At 40.4% G+C, this 21,409-nt stretch overlaps 1 protein-coding gene across 1 annotated transcript in view; it reads left to right on the forward strand.

The window, feature by feature from the left end:
* The window catches only part of RYR3 (ryanodine receptor 3), a 271,072-nt gene that overhangs the window by 218,524 nt on the left and 31,139 nt on the right, over positions 1 to 21,409 (forward strand). Inside the window, exons 73-80 of the mRNA XM_079954045.1 lie at positions 1,855 to 2,025; positions 3,781 to 3,840; positions 4,660 to 4,791; positions 7,010 to 7,122; positions 13,545 to 13,641; positions 16,145 to 16,251; positions 17,027 to 17,078; positions 20,751 to 20,807. Coding sequence (XP_079810171.1) covers positions 1,855 to 2,025; positions 3,781 to 3,840; positions 4,660 to 4,791; positions 7,010 to 7,122; positions 13,545 to 13,641; positions 16,145 to 16,251; positions 17,027 to 17,078; positions 20,751 to 20,807 — 789 coding nt within the window. The remainder of the gene's footprint in view (positions 1 to 1,854; positions 2,026 to 3,780; positions 3,841 to 4,659; positions 4,792 to 7,009; positions 7,123 to 13,544; positions 13,642 to 16,144; positions 16,252 to 17,026; positions 17,079 to 20,750; positions 20,808 to 21,409) is intronic.

Raw genomic sequence — 21,409 nt, forward strand, 5'->3', positions numbered from 1 at the left:
AGCATTACATTTACACCAGATCAAATTGTAGCCCTCATTATAGAGGGGAAAGCAAGTAAAGACCTTCCCTGCTTTAATAATAAGGGTGATGAGTAGAAAGAAAGGACAGATACCCTTGATGGGTTTCTGCTAGTATAGAATAAATATGAACAGATAATTTTAAAGCACAACCCACTTCCTTACCGTCACGAACAGAGCATGATGTTCTGTGAATCTCCAGTTCTATCTTTGTAAATTGAGATTTACTGAGTAGCAATTTTAAAAGTCTGAAATTTGGTGGCAGAGACAGAATGGAGCATTTCTTCACTTTTAAAATGTGTCCCCCCCCCTTTACTGCGTTTATGTTAAACATTCTTACCCACTCATACTGAAGTAGATAACGGGGAATCTTTTCTGGAGAAACCTGTCCTCCAAGGAACAGAAGAATGAAAAACTAGGACTGACTTACCTCCTGTGTTACACCAGTTACCTCCCCTGATTAACAGACGAGTGACGCCACTGGGTCCCCGTGATACATTGTGGCATTTGTTTGTCTGCTATCAAAGTAGAGTACAAATTAATGTCATTAAATATAGAGCCATTATTTCATTGCTACTGTAGAAAACTTTTTCTAAGGCATTTTGACAAGCAAAGCTTTGAGGCAAAATACTTCCTGCATTTGTCAGTCCCTGAAGAAAAACCACCACATCATGTTTTTGTTCATAACTGAACTGCCAAACATGTAGGAATGGCTAGATGCTTTGGTAGTTTTCATAAAAACGAGAGCTTTGCAACAATTTACCCAAAGTGCGTGCACTGTTAGACTTTTCTTTCTCCTAGAATAAAAACCGTGTGGTAATTGTTTGCAAACAATTAGTACTAACAGCTCTTACTGTACCAGCATAAGAAGCTTGTACAGTTTGCTCAGGGCCTTAAATTTTCATTTGCAGCGGCAATAAGATGTGGAGGGTTTATAGCAAGCGCCTGCTGTTTGTAGCAGTGAAATGCTATGAGCCCAGCTCTGAATTCATGTGTGTGGCAAATTCTCACTGTGGCCAGTGAGAGTCTATTTCAAGCATGGAATTCAGGAAGGGGACATTTTTTGTGTGGCTTTTTAGTGTAAGTTTGTTCATAGTATGATTCTGTTAATGATGACCTTGTTGTTGCTCAGAGCTTTGATCTGCTGCCTTAAATAAAAAGTTTTATTTTACATTATTTGGATAGAATAGGACAGATATTATGTTGATGTGCAACCTGTTTACTGTCTCTTTCCTAGGGCTCATTTTCCTTATGCTCTGGGTGACTGAAGCTGCTGACAGTGTAGTCTGATACATTTACCTGTTTTTTTTTAAATCAACAATGGAGTTAATGAAAAGTAGCTTTCTAGTGTACAAATTCATAGGCGTAGGACTTTATTGAATTCATATATAGGCAACATGAGACTTTTTAAAAAGCAGCATTGCAGATACATTTCATACATGCATAGAATGCTCAGAATGTTAGAAACACTTACTGTCTTCTAAAAGTACAAAGCTTATTGTCAAAACTTTTATCCGTTTCAGATGTTATTCGTATGTGTATGTATGTGTTTTTGGAGATGTGTAGATTGTAGAAAATTACAACGTGTGTATTCTTAGATTTTCTGTGGTGAAGTAAATTATGAAGTGCTACTAAAATAATATGTACCGGTATTTTCCACAGCAGTTCTTTGGTTCACTTATATTTTGCCAAGTTTAGCCATTAAATATATATATATTACATATCATATGTCAATATAAAAGTCTAGCTTTGGTTGGATAATTAGGGGAAATAACTATTTAATATGAATGAATCACATAACTACACAATATATTTTGTATGTATCTTCCCTTTTAGTCTGGAGGTCATGATCAAGAACGAAAGAAATCAAAACGTAGAGGGGATTTATATTCAATACAGACTTCTCTAATTGTAGCTGCACTTAAAAAAATGCTTCCCATTGGACTGAATATGTGTACGCCTGGAGATCAAGAACTGATATCTCTTGCTAAGTTCAGATACAGCTGTGTAAGTCGAAGTTTTGCTCAGTTAAGAGTGTTCAATTTTGAAAATCTAGCAACCACATGGGGATTGTGATTCTAATACAGGCATAGGCAAACTCATCCCTCCAGATGTTTTGGGACTACAATGCCCATCATCTCTGACCACTGGTCCTGTTAGCTAGGGATGGTGGGAGTTGTAGTCCCAAAACACCTGGAGGGCTGAGTTTGCCTATGCCTGTTCTAATACAAGGATTCTCAAAATGCACACGTTGCTATGCAGTATCAGGATATGCCCTCGCTGCAACGCCTGCATCTCAACAGTGCGAGAAACAATGAACAAGCCTTCCATATGGCAAACCGGTTTATTCATTGGTCCAAATGCATCTAGAAAAATGAATGCTAGACCAAAGCACTTGACTGATTAAATACTTATTGCCTGAAGTGGAAAGCAATTCATAGATCTTAAAGACACAATGGCATGCTTATATTTACTGTATGCATAGAATATGTCATAACAAATAGAATAGTATGGCATCAGGGCTGTCTTTAGCATATGCATCGCCAGGGTGCAAAGATCCGTCCAGCGCCCCCAAATTTGGGGGGGCATGTCAAAGTTGTTGAGCTTTTAAGGAGGGGAGCAGCGAAAACCACTAACATGAAAAAAAAATGGCAGCGATAACTCTGTCTTTCCATTTTTGCAATCATGCGAAAATGAAAGACACCACTAGGGGGCAGCGCCGGATACATTGGTTCTGCAGCTGTTTTGCAAAAGAGAACGGAAATGACCCATTGACCCCAATCATCCATGGCTCGCAGTTAAGAGCTTAGGTGGCTTCAGCGGTGGGCACCCCCTAGAATTTGGTGCCCGGGTGCACCGCACCCCTTGCACCTCTGGGTAAAGATGGCCCTGTATGGCATCTTGAAGGCATCCTAGCAAATTTACAGTACCCAAGCTGTCCTGGACCAGAGCCCGTATCATCAGATGTATGTAAGAAAAATGGGGCCAGTTGTGGGAACTGAGGAAATATCTCACATTAGCTACACATATTTCATTTACGTTTGCCATAGCTCAGTTGCTAGAGCATGAGACTCTTAATCTAAGGGTCATGGGTTCAAGCCCCAAATTGGGTAAAAGATTCCTTCATTGCAGGGGGCTGGACTAGATGACCCTTGTGGTTCCTTCCAACTCTGCGGTTTTATGATTCTATGAAACAAACAGTTACCCTTATTGAATAAGGGATTGGTCAGATATGAGCATAAAAAATGAATTTGGCTTTGCACACCTACAGTTCTTATCACATTTTCCACACGGAATCCTATGTACGTGTTGCCTGCTGTTGCTTCTTGATGGGAGGCAGCTGTCTAGGATCCTGTTTTCAGCTTTCCAGCTATTCTTCCAGATTGGATTCCAAGAAAACAAATGGACCAGATTTGGTGTTTAAAAAACATATAGATAATAATTGGGAAGAAGAACAGTCAGAAACATTCACTTACTAAATCCACAAATATCAGCATACAAGACTTTCTCACCAGCTGTTTCAGAACTCTCCCTGCTTCTCACAGCCTCTCCCAATCTTCACTCCTTCCCTAGGGAAATTGGATCCTCCTGTCTCTTCTGGGTTACAATATAATTATTCTGTTGGCAAAGCTTTGCAGCCCAGTTGTAGATGGTTGCGGGCTGTCTCATCACCAGGATATTTGCTTTCTAGAAAGATAATTTAATAAGTTAGTCCAACTTTTATTATGGCACAGATTAATATATGCTTATATTTGTATGCAGAAAGACACAGAAGAAGAGGTGAAGGAGCATTTACGCAATAATTTGCATTTGCAGGAGAAGGTAATGTTCAAAAAGGTCTGTCAGATGAAACGTTTTTTAGCATTAGGCAAAGTTTTAAAACATTTAGATGTTTAACAAGGCAATCTTTTGCTTAAGTTATGCAGGCTATGAGGGCTATAGGATTTAGCAGGCACACCTCTGCGCTTTTGGTATAGAAACTGCCTTTGTTGCCCTGTATAATCACCTCTAGGGAGTGTGTCCCTAGTGATCTTCCTTGATCTGTCAGTGTCATCTGATACCATTGACGATGGTATTCTTCTGGAGAAGCTGTCTGAGTTGGGAGTGGGTGGCAATGCTTTATGACGGTTGCAGTCCTACCGGGATGACTGTTTTCAGAGGGTGGTGCTTGGGGAGTTTGGTTCAGCACTGTGGAGCCTTAAGTACCGGATTTGATTTTATCCACCATTGTGTTTAATATTTACATGAAATTGCTGGTCAGGTCATCTAGAGTTTTGTAGTACATTGTCAGTAATATGCAGATGATACATACACAGCTTTACTTCTCCTTTATGCTCCTGGCAAAAACACTATTACAGTATTTGCTCTAACCTTTGGGTCACAATTTTCTGCTTATCTTTTAGTGGGGTAGGGTGGAGTTAGAGCTGATTTTGGAATTTTCCCAGTGGCATGCTTTTCCTAATCTTTTAGGCTGAGTGAGTATAAGATATGACAATCATATCCCCATGCCCCCCAGGCCTGACATAATTAAAATATAGGATTGCTGTGTAAGAGTGGGGCATTTTATTTAATGTTTATTTAAATAAGTCTGCTAAGTATTTTTAAACATTTTTGATACAAGATCGTATGTGTTATTTGCAGTCAGATGACCCAGCTGTGAAATGGCAGTTGAATTTGTACAAAGATGTCTTGAAAGCTGATGAACCTGTTGATCCTGAGAAAATAGTGCAGCGTGTGCAAAGGATCTCAGCAGCTGTGTATCATCTGGAACAGGTGAAGGGGACCCCACCTTTCAGTTATATTTTTAAAGCAGAACATGGAGTTCTTATCTAAGCACATATATTATAACAGAGACTGTGTTTCAAATTGGGGAGTCCCTGGTTCAGATCTAGCTTCTGACATGTATTCAGTAGCTGGACTTACATAAGCTACTCTCAGCCTTAGCCCCTGTCTGCAATATGAAGGGTAATACTACTGACTTAGCTTACAGGGTAATAATAATAACAACAACAACAACAACAACAACAACAACCAGTGGCGTAGCGTGGGTTGTCAGCACCCGGGGCAAGGCAAGTAATTTGCGCCCCCTAACCCATGGATTGGCGCCCCCTAACCCTAACCCCCAGATGTTGCGCCCGGTGCGGCCGGCCCGCCCTGCACCCCCCACGCTACGCCACTGATAACAACAACAAACAACAACAACAACAACAACAACAACAACAACAATAATATATTATTTATACCCCGCCCATCTGGCTGGGTTTCCCCAGCCACTCTGGGCGCCTTCCAACCAAATATTAAAAACAATACAGCATCAGACATTAAAAACTTCCCTAAACAAGGCTGCCTTCAGTTGTCTTTTAAAAGTAAAATAGTTGTTTATTGCCTCGACATCTGCTGGGAGGGTGTTCCAAAGGACAGGCGCTGCTACCGAGAAGGCCCTCTACCTGGTTCCCTGTAACCTCACTTCTTGTAGCGAGGGAACCGCCAGAAGGCCCTCAGCTCTGGACCTCAGTGTCCGGGCTGGATGATGGGGGTGGAGATGCTCCTTCAGGTATACAGGACCGAGGCTGTTTAGGGCTTTAAAGGTCAGACCAACACTTTGAATTGTGCTCAGAAACATTATTATTATTATTATTATTATTATTATTATTATTATTATTATTTATTTATTGAATTTATATACCACCCTATACCTGGAGGTCTCAGGGTGGTTCATGGAAAAGATAAACATAAAAGCCCAAATATATATAATCAAAGTAAAAACAACCTAATAAACACCCCCCCCAAAAAAAACCCCATGTTTTAAAAGGGCATGGATGTCACATCAGATCAACCAAGGGCCTCGTTAATGTTTTTTGCCTGGTGCCTAAAGGTGTATAATGAAGGCACCAGGCAAACTTCCTTGGGGAGAGCCTTCCATAGACGGGGAGCCACTGCGGAGAAGGCCTGTTCTCATGTTGCCACCCTCCAGACCTCACAAAGAAGGGCCTCAGAAGGTAGATATAGGGGTGACAACTAGACAGTTCTAATGTCAACATTTAGAACTTTGGGAAAGCTCTGCCTGTTCTGGACGGGCTGCACTTCTTTTGAAAGACAAGGCATTGTATCCACGAACTTATTGTGTTCATGGAATGATTTCTGCTCATGCAATGGAACTTTATTTCCTCCCTTGTGTTCCCTCCAAATCTGCTCTGGAAGGGTGGGAGGGGGACCCAGAACAAATTTGTGTGATGCACAGGATTGGGAAGTCCTACAAGTGATGCCACAGGTGCAGTGAGTGTAGAGGATACAACCCCAGGTTTTCAATATATGGATACTCCTGGATCCAGCTCTGCCTCTAGCCTCCTGTTTAGGAGTATTTTTGCACATCTCTGGGTGGTGTGTCCCCTGCAGTTTTCCTGGGAAAGGTAGATCAGAATTCAGTCCCTAGAGAGGTAAATTGTCTCCATCTATTTTGGCTTTCAGATGAACCCCAAAGATTCTTCTGTTTCGCCAAACATTTGGCTTGATGTGATTTTCTCTCCAGTGTGAGGTTAGGTTTAATCTTGTGTGTTTTGTGCATGTGTGTGTGTGTGTGTGTGTACACACACACACACACACACACACCGTGTATTTTCCATGTGAGGATTAACAATTAAGATCCACCCTCTATTGTGTGGGCAGGTAATCCCTCCCCCCACCTGGCCTGGTTTCCCTGGCAACGCTTCCCCCAGGTGGGATTGGACAACTCACTGGGGTAGGCGGGGACCTCCAGGTATCCCACCTGAGGGAAGGCAAAGCCTATGCTGATGGGGCCACTCCAGATCCAGGGCTGCACGCGTCCCCGCAAAGGGCGCCCCCCGTTTTAAGTGGGGAGCGGTCATTGTGCATGTGTGTGTGTGTGTGTGTGTACACACACACACACACACCGTGTATTTTCTATCATCGTCAACTTACAGATGGCATCAGCTGAACTGGACTTGTTATTTACAATAGTGTTTTTCCATAGGTTGAGCAACCATTAAGATCAAAGAAAGCAGTTTGGCACAAACTCTTGTCAAAACAACGTAAAAGAGCTGTTGTGGCTTGTTTCAGGATGGCACCGTTGTATAATCTGCCAAGGTACATAACTTTTAATTTTTCTTTTTACATGAGACTCTTGCTATTGCGCTTCAGAACAGTGGGTGTTCTTACCTGACATGCTTTCTGTGACACCGTATTGAAAGTTCAGCCAGTTTCTTAAAGTTTCCTGTTGAGCCATATTAGAAGAGCATCATATGTCTTTGTAAAAGAGATGCTCTAATCCTTAATTCTGTTTCAAATGGAAGTAGATAGAACACAAGACTCGCAGAAGCATTTTGTAAAGCAGTCTTGACAGTATTCTAATAACATACTAGGATCCAAAATTAATTCTAACCTCAACTAGCACTGCAAAAATACATTTCTATTACATTTCATTACCTTTTCGTTGCTTTTCTGAATATCAGAAAGTCTTGTATTAATCCTTTGCAGCCCCCAGCTGTTTAAAAACAGTGAACTACAATCTAAGAAATGTACTTGGAAGTGGGTCATTGAACTCAGTGGTGCCTGCTTTTCAGTAGCCATTCACATATTTTTGAATTGCCAGGCTGCAATATTTTACCCACTTATTTGGGAGTTAGCCCACTGAACTATATGGAACTTACTTTTGAGCAGGCGTCCATAGGATTGTACTGTTGGAACTACCTATCCTTCCCTTTTGCCACTATCCCTTGGCCAGGCATGTGGGCCCAGTTATCTGCTGCTATGTATGGGATGTCTGTATGCACCTCCTATCTTAGGACTGCCATGTCCGGATTTTCCCAGTCATTACCTGGATTTCAAAGATGGAATTGACATCTGAGGGGCCGCTTTGTCCTGGATCAATAAAAAATTTGAGGCTTGCTGCCGTTTTTGTAAAAACTTCCAGGGTGTCCTGGTTTTTGCTTTTTGGAATATGGCAACCCTATTCTATATGTAGGGAAAGCTAGCCCATTCCTTCCCAGACATGAGAGAGTGGATCATGCCTTTAATATTGTAAACACCATATAATTAAGGTTTTAGTTTAAGGTCTTAACCCTAAAATTTGGGAGGCTTGTTTTATGAAATACATCAACTGACAAGTTTCATCTTCTGCAATTACACGTGCATTGTTGTTGTTTTGCATGCTGCATCTCCTCCTGCACATTTCTCCTTTCCTGCCAGCCCTTACTTGGAAACGTGTGATGCTGGGTAAACAGCTATGCCATTCCTTGCAATGAAAATCTCGTGCATGACTCCCACACAAAAAAATCCTAGGGCTGCAGATGTAGGCTGGAGGCTAGCCTGTTCGTGCAGTATGCACATAAGCACAGCCTGTTATATCAGGCCCATCTAGTCCAGCTTCCTGTTCTCACTGTGGCCAACCAGATGCCTATGGGAGGCCTGCAAGCAGACCTGAATGCAGCAGCATTCTCCCCCTCCTGCCGTTTCCAGCAGCTGGCATTCTGAAGCATACTGCCTTCTACAGTGGAGGTAGAACATAAGCATCAGGGTTAGTAGTCATTGGTCACTATGTCCGCCACGAATTTGTCTAACCCTCTGTCATGCTCCTGCCCCAAAACCCAATTACAGCAGCTCTTATTTGAGAGCAAGGAAGGTATCTTAATTTAGTCTAATAACAGTGCAGGCTCAGCGCTGGGTCCAGAAATCATGATTCCAACATATAAGCAAGGATAGACAGTTTGGACAGATCCTTTTAGATCCCGAACACTGTTTATGCATTAAAAAGCACAGGTCACAAGACCAGTCCCAGGACTCCACTTTCTACATCCCTCCATTGGGAGAACTGTCCACTTATTTTTATCTGTCCTTCTCCCTGTTATTTAACCTGTCCCTGATTTACAAGAGGATCTCTCGTCTTATTTTACTCAGGCAGTGAGGTAATTTGGTGAGGTACTTTGTCAAAAGCTTTTTGAAGGCCCAAATGCACTATGTCAATTTGATCATCTCTGTCTGTATGCTTGTTGACTCTCTAATAGGTTAGTGAAACAGATATTGCCCTTGCAGAAGCCATGCTGATTTCTGCTTCAGCAAGACTTGTTCTTCCTATATGCTTTGTTATCTTATCTTTAACAATGTTTTCCACCAGTTTTCCCAGAACAGAGTTTAAACTTCGTGGCCTGTAATTTTCAACATCTCCCTGGAATCTCTTTTTTTTAAAAGTGGTGTTGTATATTCTTAAGTAAATAAATTAGCTTTATTGTACTAGCCAAAGGCCATGACACAACCATACAAAAACCATTCGGAAAAGAAATATCTATATGACTATATAACTGTATATAAAAAACAGAGCCACTGCCTGAACCATCAAAATCAAAAAACGCAGATGCACGCATAGATTGAGGACTCCACACAGCATACAATATTTTCCTATTTAGACCTCTGAATGGTGTTGTATTTGCCACTTTCCAATCCTCAGGTATGGAAACTTTGTTTCCCATTACCACTATTTTTGTCAGTTTCTCAGGCTCCCTTCATGCTGAAGTTAGTTCATGGACAGGCAAATATGCCCTACACTAGTGGCCAAAATTGTGGAAACCTTTTGGGGAAAGTGTATTTCTGAGGTTTGATGGCTCATAACACCACTTTTTTTTTTGTAATACCATAAAATTATATATCAATGGAAAGATAATTTAAGGAGGAATGTGATGCAGCAAAGTTTGTTCAATATCTGTATTCCATCAAAGGTTATAGCCAAATAACCAGAAAAAAGGAAGCACAACTTGATTAGGTTGATAGGCAGTAGCTTTCCTTCATTTGAATGTAGCCAATGAGCATGTGTGTTTAGAGAGCCAATCAGGTGTTATGAGCCATCAAACCTCGGTAATACACTATTCCAAAAGGGTTTCCACAATTTTGGCCGCTAGTGTATATGAAGAGAAGCAGGGGCTCTGCTTTCTTTCCTGGAGGGAAGCCAAAACCTCTCATTGCATGTAATGACAGCACATACAGCTCTGTGCCTGTCAGTAAAAGAGCTGGGGCTTAAGAATATCCTCGCCCACATATTCAGCTCTTTGGGCTGCACCTAGGGGGGAGGATGGATTGGGCCCAAGATCCTTTTAGGAAACCACTTAGAAATTATTTCAAATAGACCTGATGGTTATGCAAGTGTTACTCAGTCCATTCTCTTTGAACCACAATCAGTAATATGTTAATTATACATTTCTTGCATTTTTCTTATTTTAGCTTCCAGGTTGCCTTGGGAAACGGAGAACTCAATATTTGATTATTTATTGGTGGGGCGAAAATGTCTGAAAATGGTTTAACACTATATTTCAGGATTGCTGAAGCTTTATTGATGTTAATGCAAACCTCTGGTCAAAATTTTGCAGTCCACCCAGATATACCTGCATCTCTCTTTTTTGTGTTTGGACCTATGATTGTTTGACTGGCCTTGATTGTTTTCATAATTTAGGATGTGTACTGCTGTTTAGTTCCTTGTGATAGTAAATCTTTTTTTAAAAAAGAATGAAAACGTATTCTCTCCTCAACAGCTGCACACACCTCATCTCATCTTGCTCAGGAAGCATATCTGACCCTCCAGAATGGATTTTGGAGGCTGTAGGTGGCTGCAGAATGGCAGATAAATCCTTAACATTAATTTCCTTAACATTTCTTTGAATCTAAGACATTGCTTTTATGGATTAAGTTGGCATAACTAAGTGTGTGATTTCAGTCTCACTCTCTTAATTTCTATTGACATTTACACAATATTTTAAAAATGAGGGACACAATTTGAGTAACAGCAGAGATGGGGAACAAGAGTCCCAATAATATATGGAATTATTTATGACTACCCTTCGTGACAATGGGATATCCCTGCTTATGTATACAATTTTGGCATGGTGGACTTCAAACTGTATGGACTTGCTATGTTACGAATGTGAATATCTGTATTGGAGTGTGACATTTGAAGAATTGAACCTTCGTATTTAAGAAGAATCCTAATACTTAGGATTGTCGTCATTATTTTTAATATAATCATGGCCATATAGAACTTGGACAGAATGAGATGAGATGCAAAACTATTAACATAAAATGAGATGTAAAATTATTAACATAAAATTAGATGTAAAATTATTAACATAAAATTAGATGTAAAATTATTAATATATTTTACATATTTAGATAACCTTTGCTCTTAACTGCTTTACTATAATTGTGTTTTTACTGTTAGTTGAAACCTATATGCTTTTCTTCAGACACAAAATTAGCAATTTCTACCTGAGCACCTTCCAACGTGTATGGCTGGAAAAAGTACATGAAAAAACTCAATATGACAGGCTCATACTCACATTAACGGTAATGTAATGGAGAGCCTCTTGCTTACGCACACACTTACTCCTTTCCCAGCCATGATATGATGTCATACAATGAGTTTGTACAATTAAATAAGGGGTTCTGATTGGTCAGTCCAAACTGGCTCTGCTTCATGAGGCTCTGCCTGATGAGGCAACCGGCCATGCAAATCTGGAGCACATATGAGCCCAATTCACAAGCGGGCTTCTTCGTACATGCTTTTCTTTCTCTCTTCCTTTATTTTGAGTTATTTCCCCACTCTGCCCCTGACACTTCCTAGAAGGGCTGAGAGGCTCTCTGTAAGGATTGAGGCTGGCGCTTCAAAGGCCCTAGTTTTCCCACCCTCACTGCAGGTGGAAGACGGAGCAGGCTGCATAATACTGCGTCTCTTTGGTGGCACCCTTTGATCCTTATAGACCCATGGATCACCAGTGATGCCTCACCAAAGTCCAGGAAGAATAAGCTGCAACACATTCCCCTATTCCCAGTTCCAGGTCAGTAGGATGGGTTGAGGTCTCTACCCCCTTGGTTGAAGGAAAGCAGCAATCGTTTGGGACGTAGGGCTCCCATAATGCAGTTCTGTCCCTGCCTTTGGCAGCCAGTTGCCATTAGCTCCCACTGGTCTCAGGTTTTTCTTTTTTTCTTTTTCACTCCTTTTACCTACTTTAGACCTTAAATAGCATAGGTAGCTTAGTCCGTGTCTTTTCTCCCTCAACCCATAGCTGTGTTTTATTCCACTTCACTTTGCCTTTATTGCGCGGCCAGGCAAAGACCCTCCGACCCCTGGCGACCCCTGGGAGGAATAATGACTCATGACAGCATGTTATGGGATTAAAATTGGTCACAACTTTATTAAACTTTCAGATGTAGGGAGACCTTGGCATTGGGCGTTTATCCCTCCCAGTCCCTGGCCAGGAATCTGGGGAACATCAGGGTTATCCAAACTGTGTGGGGATTGGGCTGGCTCTGGAAAATGTATGTTTAAGCAGAGAGACCCCCCTCCCCATTTCGCCGCAACGCAGGGGAGAGCACTGACAACCTAATGGCGTATGGCCAGTGACTCCCCTCAACAAAACCCCTTTAACGAATCCTGGGATCCTGGGATCACCACCACAGGGGGGACGTGGGTCACCGCTTCACGCCCCCACCCATTTAGGGAAGATAGACTAAAGGATTCTGGGGAGCCAGCTGAGAGCTCCCAGGTAAGTTCCACCCTCATTGTGTGTGCAGGGAGGTCCTAATCCTACCTGGTCAACTCCTCTGGCAACACCTCCCCAGCTGGGATTGGTTAACTGTCTGAGGTTAGGCAGGAACCTCCAGGTACCCAGCTTGGGGAACCAAAGCCAGTCTGACTTGCTGGGGATCGTGTAGGGCCAGGGGGCTGCACACAACCATGCAAAAACCGCCCCCCATTTGAAGTGGGGAGCGGTCATTCTGTTGTTGTTTTCTTCCCTGAAGCACATCCTGCCACCTCTCCTTATGGTGCTCTCCGATTTTTTCTTTAAAAAAAAGCCGTTCTGTTTACCTCTTCTTCATCAGTTCTTGGCTGAACTTCTGCCTGTTCTTCAGACCTCTTCTGCTCAGCCCAGAAGAAGCTCTGAAGGACTTTCTGGTTGAATCCAGACGCAAACTTAAGGTGTTGCTCACTCACAAGAGAGATTACAAAAGACCCAACAGGATGTCTCCTCCATATTTCTACAACCAGTCCTTTCATAACTTAAGGCAACAAAGTGGAAAAAAGAGACTTTAAACCCAACAAATTGTAGAACAAACCACACCCCAAGTTCTCTGAGGTTATTTAGATTCTGTTGTATGTGCAGTAGAATATGCAATGGAATGTGAAGATATGAAAGCTTTTTTTCCCATACTCTGTATATCTATTGTAAGTTACATTCTGTGTAACTTAATTTCTGTCAAACATTGGGGAAATTGCTTATTTATTTTATTATTATTTTTATATCACCATCCAAGGATCTAGCACAGGGCAGTTTACAATATAAAAACACAAAAATAAATACCATAGTAACAGACAAAAACAATGATCTAGGTTTTTAAAAAAATATTTACTGACCAATCAGAGGAACGCAATTGTACAAAATCCATATGCTTACTAATCATTAACCGCATAAGCTTTTATACTGTATTCCGTTTATCCCTCTTGATCTCACTTTCACCCCCCCTCCCAGGCACCGCTCTATTAACCTGTTCCTCCATGGTTATCAGAAATATTGGATAGAAACAGAGGAATATTCCTTTGAGGAGAAACTAGTTCAGGATTTGGCTGTAAGTACAGATATGGCTGGTCCCGGTTTCAAATGCCCACACTGATCCATATTATCTAACTATATATTTATATCTGTATCTATCTATATTAAAATGTGTATCACTCTTTTCCTATGCCAGAGTTAATGTTCTTAAATATATAAGGTATCAGAAAGAAATAGCCAAGCTGTGCAGTATAACACTGATATATTCTGTGCATCCATGGACACAGCTATGGCTTATGCCAATATCCGAAATTGCTTTTTTATTTTTTAAAAAATATAGTTTGAACTAAAACTTATCATTGTTCTGCTTTGTTCAGCTTAGCAAATCCTATATTTTAATTAGCATTTTCTTTGAAGGCTTAACACAATTAATGCTTCTTTGTGGTTTGGATTTTGGTTATTGCATAACCCTCCTTTTTATTTTAACATTTCTAAGCTGTTATACAAGTTAATTTGGCTTTCTCCTGATACTCTAATAGAGTGGTATTCTAATGAACTATAAACTTGTATGACAGTATTAAGCAGCAAAAGTTTCCTTCCATATATTAAAATTGGAATTATTTATGCTTCTACTTCACCTTTTATTAGAACTTAACTAAGATAAGTATGTGCATGTATTTCTAAGCTTCAGACAGTTTTAGATGTCTTCCTTTTAACTGACAACCTAAGAAGTGATTTAATTATTGTTTTATTTCTGTGTACATGTAAAATGATTTGTTCCCCTAGCTATCGTTAATAGAGGTTTCCATCACATGAATGCAGTGGAGAAACCAAGTAATAGGTTTATTAGTTAATTACCTCTATTAGTTTGTAACCATTTCAACAGTTGATATGAAGAGGTATTAACCTATCACTGTGGGAAAAGTTTACTGACCAAAAATATTCCTTTTCTCTTAAAATACAAGTGTATTTCAGCTGTCCCTGATATAAGCTGCATCTACATTAAGCATTGAGTGAGGGACCACCATTTTGCATTCTTTCACATTTTACAGGGCTCCTCATAACATCATCATCTGCTTGTACTTTTCCTAGTGCTCCTTCTGCCTTTTTCTTTTCTCACTGCAGAAAGTCTGGGTGCTTTTTAGAGGAATAGAAAAGCAGTGCAATACTTGAGAGTGTAGATGCTGCTTTTCCATCTTTTAAAGAGATGTGGTTTTGACAAGGATAGTAAAGTTATCAGGCAGGTGAAACTATCATATCTCATCTATCTCTTTGTAGTGGGCCAGTGGCGGAGCTTCATGCTCCAGCACCGGGGGCGGAGAGCACCGGGGGTGCTGGGGGTAGGGCGCCCAGTGTGAGCGGGGGGGCGGGGCACTGCAATGGAGCCCCACCAGGATTGCGCTGCCAAGGGTGGTGCACTCCCCCCGCCCCCTCTTCCTCCGCCAGTGTAATGGGCAACATTTTATAATCCCATCAATTTTTAAATCACTTCTTAAATTAGTACTAAAACCCTTTTATGACTTTTTTTAAAAAAAATACTGAAATGGCAGCAAAAATATGGTGCAGTACTATAACACTACAGCATTGATTTTAAAAAGAAAAACGTATTTCTAGCCTCTGCAGTTTTAGCAATTTTTGTAGAATTAATATTTCCAGTCTATAATTCCAGTCCGAAACAAACATTTTTTGGAAATTGCGTTAATAGCAATGAACAATCACGCTCAAATTAGGTAAGTACCTAATGCTAAATAAATAAATGTTTTTAATTTGCAAAGTATTTCTTAGAATTACCCACCCAACTCTCAGTTCAGACAAACAGCTTTTTAAATCTTCTCTTCCACATCCACAATGGATATGCCATGGGAGTTGTCAGAACATAGCAGGATGAACATATAGGGAAAGTGCAATAGCTGCAATTGCCTGGAAAGTCAGTTGCAATTCTGTTTGAAGTTTACTGTGAAAGAGCGATGACTTGATAGTGCTAAGAACCCATCCATAGATTATTTAGCGTGGTGGAAAATATTGTACAGAGGATTGTCTTTTAAAGATTGGCTTTGATGCTTTTACAGTTGAGTTGTCAGAGGTATTGAAGAAGCTATATGATTTGCGTGAGAGAGATTATATTATTGTGTTTCTTGTAAGAGGTTGTGTGGATGGTTGTACATAAAACCATGCATCATGGCAAGCAGAGAGAGAAATGGGCTACGCACTTCATTTGTCTGACCTAGGTATGTGTTATGCTTCATACGCTCTGAAGAAAGTGTAATTCTCATGAAAAGCGACAGCATCTAAGGGCTCAGAGACAGCTGCATTCTGCACAGAATATAGTGCTCCCACCACCATCCATCTCAGATGACTCTGTAGGGTTGACAAAGAAGGCCCAATCCATGCTGTATAGACTTCAGAAATCATGGAATCATGAACCATAGAACTGATGTGCCATCAGTAGCACCTGTTGGGTTCTATGGGTATCTAGGCAGGCCAGACAGAACAAATCAAGATGGTTGGATTGCGAAAGGTTTATTGCATTTCATTGCATTTCTTTTATTACTTATGCACCCGATATAATTATTGCACAGACTCCCCCGCAAAAAAGTGAGGAGGAGGAGGAGGAAACTGAAAAACATCCTGATCCTCTTCATCAGATCATTCTTCATTTCAGCCGGAATGCTCTAACCGAACGAAGGTAACTGCACTTTATTCAATGCTATATTATAGACCCACCATCTTTTCTGCACCCTAAGTCATCCCCCACTTCCAGAAACAGTTTGATTTGTTTAAAAATATAAATAAAAACACGATCCATCAGGGAACGGCTCTATTTTTTTGGATTTTTTTTAGTTAGCCCATTGCTATAGTGTTGGAGATGACAGTGGAGATTTCTGTCAACTAGAGGGGAAATGATGGTCCTTTTTTGAGTAGTGTGTGGGAAGATATGTGGGAAGCTATTGTTGTTAGGTATGGGTGTTACTGTGCCACTTTTAAATGGTGTTAATCTTAAATAAGATTAAAGAGTAGAAAGTAAGTCGATGTTAAAACTTTTAAGAAGTATGCCTGTTTAACAGTGAGATTACAGCCTTCTCAAAATCCTCTTGTGGGAAGTCAATTTCATACCTGATACGATCACAGATAATCATCAGTGCCATAGAAAATTCATGGTTGAAATCTCTGGCTGCTTGCAAGCACTTTTAGAGTACAATAGCGGATAAATAAATTCCACTCTTGTGAGGTACACAGATGTATTATTCAGTTGTGAATGCACATGGTAAATATATGTTTTAACAAAGAATTTGACAAAGTTCCTAACCTTATAGGGTTGTAAGATCGTATCATGGGATTGCAAGAAAATAAAAGTCTCTCTGCTTTGATGATTATTGGAACTGCAGCTCACAGATGTTATAACTGCTGACGTTTAAGTCCTCTTCAGAAGCTGTTTTAATAAGACTTCCACTTTCTTACAGCAAATTGGAAAATGACCCTTTGTACACTGCATATTCAGCAATGATGGCAATGGTGAGTATCTAATTTCATTGTTAATTCTGCAGTGATGACAAAGGTGATTATGTACCCTAAAACAAATACTCTAGTTCTTCAGCTGTTTTTTTCATACATCTCTGTAATCTGTTTTTATCCTATTGACAGTTCAGCTGCCTGGTTTTAGTATTACACAAAATGTATACCTAATGTGAAACTATGCCCTTGAAGCAGCCGCTTCTAATTCTATATAAGTTGTTTAAGGGGTACATTTAAGTTTTTGTTTAATTCCTAACTATGTAATTGAAAGAGCAAATTACATTTTCTATTTTAGCATTCTTGCTGTTTTCAACAGGTGAAGTTACATAAGTTCTGCTGATAGTTAAGAACTGATCCTGTCCTAAAAAAAACAGGTGCCAGAACTCACCATAAACACCTACCTTGTTCTCTTAGAATGTCAATGGCACCCACATGAGAGGTGCCAAAATTGAGTTCCCGCTGAAAAAAAGCCCTGCTCTTGTCCATCATCAGGACAGTACTCATATGTGAAGGGATTCCCATAAGGCTTAATAGAGCCCTATTTCCCCCTCATACCCCCATGACACATGTACATAATATACCATCTTGGAAGCAGAGCAAAACATTCCCTTAGAAGGGACTCATTTCTTGGAGGACAGCTATCCTCTTATGCCAAGGATACTTCTCTGAGGGCTGGACGGATCCTGGTAGTGAGTGATTTGATTATTAAAGGTTGTTGTTGTTGCACATTGCCTAGGTAGCCTATTAGATAGTGCTTGGGGAGAAGTCAGTGGCTGTGGTGGATGGTTGGCACCAGTTACATAGGGAAGTGTAGTTATGAGGTCCTGGAAGCAAAATTTAGTTGCTGAGTAGGATGCTGAAAGCCAGAACGTCCTAGGTAACTCTGAAATCTTACCAGTCCAACATATGGGGTCAGCTAGACAGATGCAGCATTTTAGTCGCAAAGCATGGTTGAGATGATGGTCTTGGGAGGAGGGGTTTGGAATTTTTCAGGCACTGGGGAACCTTCTGGACAAGCCAAATTTGTAAAAAGAAAAAAAAGAGGGGGAGGACGACCTCCACTTAAAGCGGGATGGAAACAAACTATTGATGTTTAAAATTGAAAGATGCCAAAGCAGCTTTTAAACTGATTGAGAGAGGAAAGTCAACAGTGGCTGAGCAGGATCTGATTTGGAACAAATATTCTGGGATGTAGGAGATAAAATTAAAGAATATTTAAACAGGGGAGATGTAGAATTAGGCATCAGGAGTACAGGGGCACAGGATAGCAGTCAGAAAGGCCAAAGCACCACAGGTCAAAATGCAAGTGCCAAAGACGCTTGAAGAGAGAGGCTGTATACAAGTGTGCATATGCTTATGCTACAAGTCTGCAAGCCAAGATGGGCGAACTGGAGTGCTCAATCATGGAGGATGGCGTTGTTATAGTGGGCATAATAGAAACCTGATGGAACTGAGAGAACCAGTGGGTTCTCTGGATATGAGCTCTATAGGAAGGAAAGGGAAAGGACAATACTGGAGGTAGTGTTGCTTTGTCTGTCAAATACAGCATTTAGTCCAGCAAGCTAGAAATCCCCAAAGGGACAGACTTCTCGCAGAATTGTTGTAGATGATGATATCGGGTCCCAAGAGTAATTTAGTACTGGGTTATGCCTCATTTGCAATGCCCACATTTGGAGAACTCATTGCTTCACCTCAGAAAGTTCTCATTGCTTCACCTCAGAAAGATATCGTAGAATTGGAAAAGGTTCAGAAAAGAGCAACCAAAATGACCAAAGGATTGGAGTGACTCTCTTGTAAAGAAAGATTGCAGCCTTTGGGACTCACGGTATGATAATCTTTATTGTCATTGTCCCATACAGAGCAACGAAATTGAAAAAATCTACATCAGACATTCAAAAACCAACAAGCCTGCTATCCCAACTATCCCAGCCTGGTTAACCCCTAAAAACTCTGATACCCCGTAATTGAATACAGTATGCTCACATAGAGACTATCTTACACTGCATTTAAAACCAAAATCGCATTTGGATAAAAACTGTTTCTCAGGCCGCTTGTCCTAGTCTTTATAACCCTGTACCTTCTTCCAGAAGGCAGAATATTAACAATAAAAGTTAATAAAAGGATTCAGGACATGGAGAAAGTGTGAAGAGAAACATTTTAATCCATGTATTGTAACACGGGGACTCGTGGGGGGGGGGGGGGAATGAAGCTCATTTTGGGATATTCAGGACAGATAAAAGAAAGTACTTTTTTTACGCAGCACATATATGAAACTCACTCTTCCGGGAAGCAGTGTTGGTCACCAACTTGGATGCCTTTAAAGGATTAGACAAATTCATCAAGGATAAAGCTGTTAAAGGCTACTGGTCATGAGGGCTATGTTCCATCTCTACTGATAGAAATCAGCCTTGCAGATGATAGAGTGCTGTTGCATTCAGGTCCTTTCTTTGTGCTTTTCACAGGTTCCTGGTTAGTCACTGGGAGAACAGGCTGCCAAACTATATGGGCCAGTGGCCTGATCCAGTAGGCTATTATGTTATATTCACCCAGACCTTGTTCCTTTGCTTGGCCAATGAATGAATGCTTGAAGCTTGTGAGGGAAGAGGGACTTTGTTGTGTTTTATGGGAATAATATTTATTGGCAGACCAACTTAAAAACTGTTAATCAGATGAAAGACATCGTCAGGTTTAGAATACTGATTTAGGGCTTGAAAATAACCTCAGGTTTGGAAAGTTGCTAAAGATAGAGAATGACCATTCAAAGGAAATACTGATATATATCAGGCTTGATAGCATTATGATAGAAGACACAATTGAGCATTCCCAGGTAGAATGAATTCTGTGAATGGCTGTTGCCATGGGGATCAGAGAACACTGAGAGAGAAACCAACTGAAACAGAACCCTAAATGAGGGTTGGTTGGAAGATAGCTGGCTTTTGTACACGGTTGGGACACTTACTCTGAGCTGCTAGGGATCTTAGCCTAATGTGGTAGGAAAAGAAAATATAATTACTGGAAGCCAGTTCATAAATTGAAAAGTGGGGTACCTGAGGCCAGTTGATAATACTGAGTTGACTTTTAGGACCAGCACCTCTGGAATATTTGTTTGGTTTGGCTGGAAAGACTGGGCATAAATCACTGTGTATAACTGCAAGTACAACATGTGAGAAAATGGGAAAGGGATGGGGAAGAACAGGTGTAAAAGTTTTAGCCCTTTCTGATTCTTCCACTCTCTTTTTCGCTGTCCACAGCACGAAAAGCATCTCTGTCCGCCATACACTTTTCTTATCTGGCTACTTTACAATCATTGGTTAGGATGTGGGTGGGTGAGTTGGGGGAAATCTATATAATTTCTGGCAAGGTTTGAAGATTTAGAATCAGCACAATGTTTCATTCCTCTTATGGGTGCTGGGTAGGAGGAAATAGTTCCCATATGTGCCTGCCTTCTAAGAAATTCAACAATTTGTTAATGCATGTCTATAACTGTATTCATTGTCTGAGTCCTTTGTATGTGAAAGTCAGAAACAATTTTTGGAGAAAGGTTTAAGAGTCTGCTTGGATATATTAAACCACTCTTTGACTTTACCTGCTCATTCAAAACAGTATAACCAAATAAATGTAAAATAGCACAGTTTAATTCAATCTGAACCTATTTCCTTCTAATGAGAAAAGAGCTGTCAGAGTGGAGAAAGTGATGATGATGAAGAAGAAAAAGAGAAGACATTTGAGGTGAGTTAACTTTTCTTAAAGTATAAACCTTTTGCCTAATGAGCTAGAGTAATGTGTTATTCAAACTTACCAGAAGTTAGAAAGTTTACTTAAACTCTCCCTGAGAACTGCATACATATTTATGAATGTCATTATGATTATGATAATATTTTCAGTTACTGCAAACAATGTTTGAGATTGATCCTGCCTGCATTTTTTAAGATTTTTCCTCTTACCTTCTCTCCTACACTTCATTTTTTCCTACCTTTTGTTCCATACACCTGGAAAAGCTTCTTATCTTTCTTTTTAAATTCAAATTGTTCCTTCCATAGCTTTTATTTCATGCACATTATTACTCCAGTTGCAAGCGAAGTCTCATTATACAAAAGTGTTATGGAAAACTATTATAAAAATAAATACCAGATGTTGCTGCACTAGGGTTATTATTTGTCTGATGATCCAGTTCACAGCTGATCTAGTCCTGTTGATTATGGTTTAATGGGATTGTGGGTAAATCTGTAAAACAGTGAGTTTAATATTTTTTTACTCTTACTCACCTTTTGGCTACTAATGGCAGATACCATTATATGTCAAGGAAACACAAATACTTCTGTCTGTATCTT

This window comes from Podarcis cretensis (assembly GCF_951804945.1).
Source record: "Podarcis cretensis genome assembly, chromosome: 1".
NCBI classification, from domain to species: Eukaryota; Metazoa; Chordata; class Lepidosauria; order Squamata; family Lacertidae; genus Podarcis; species Podarcis cretensis.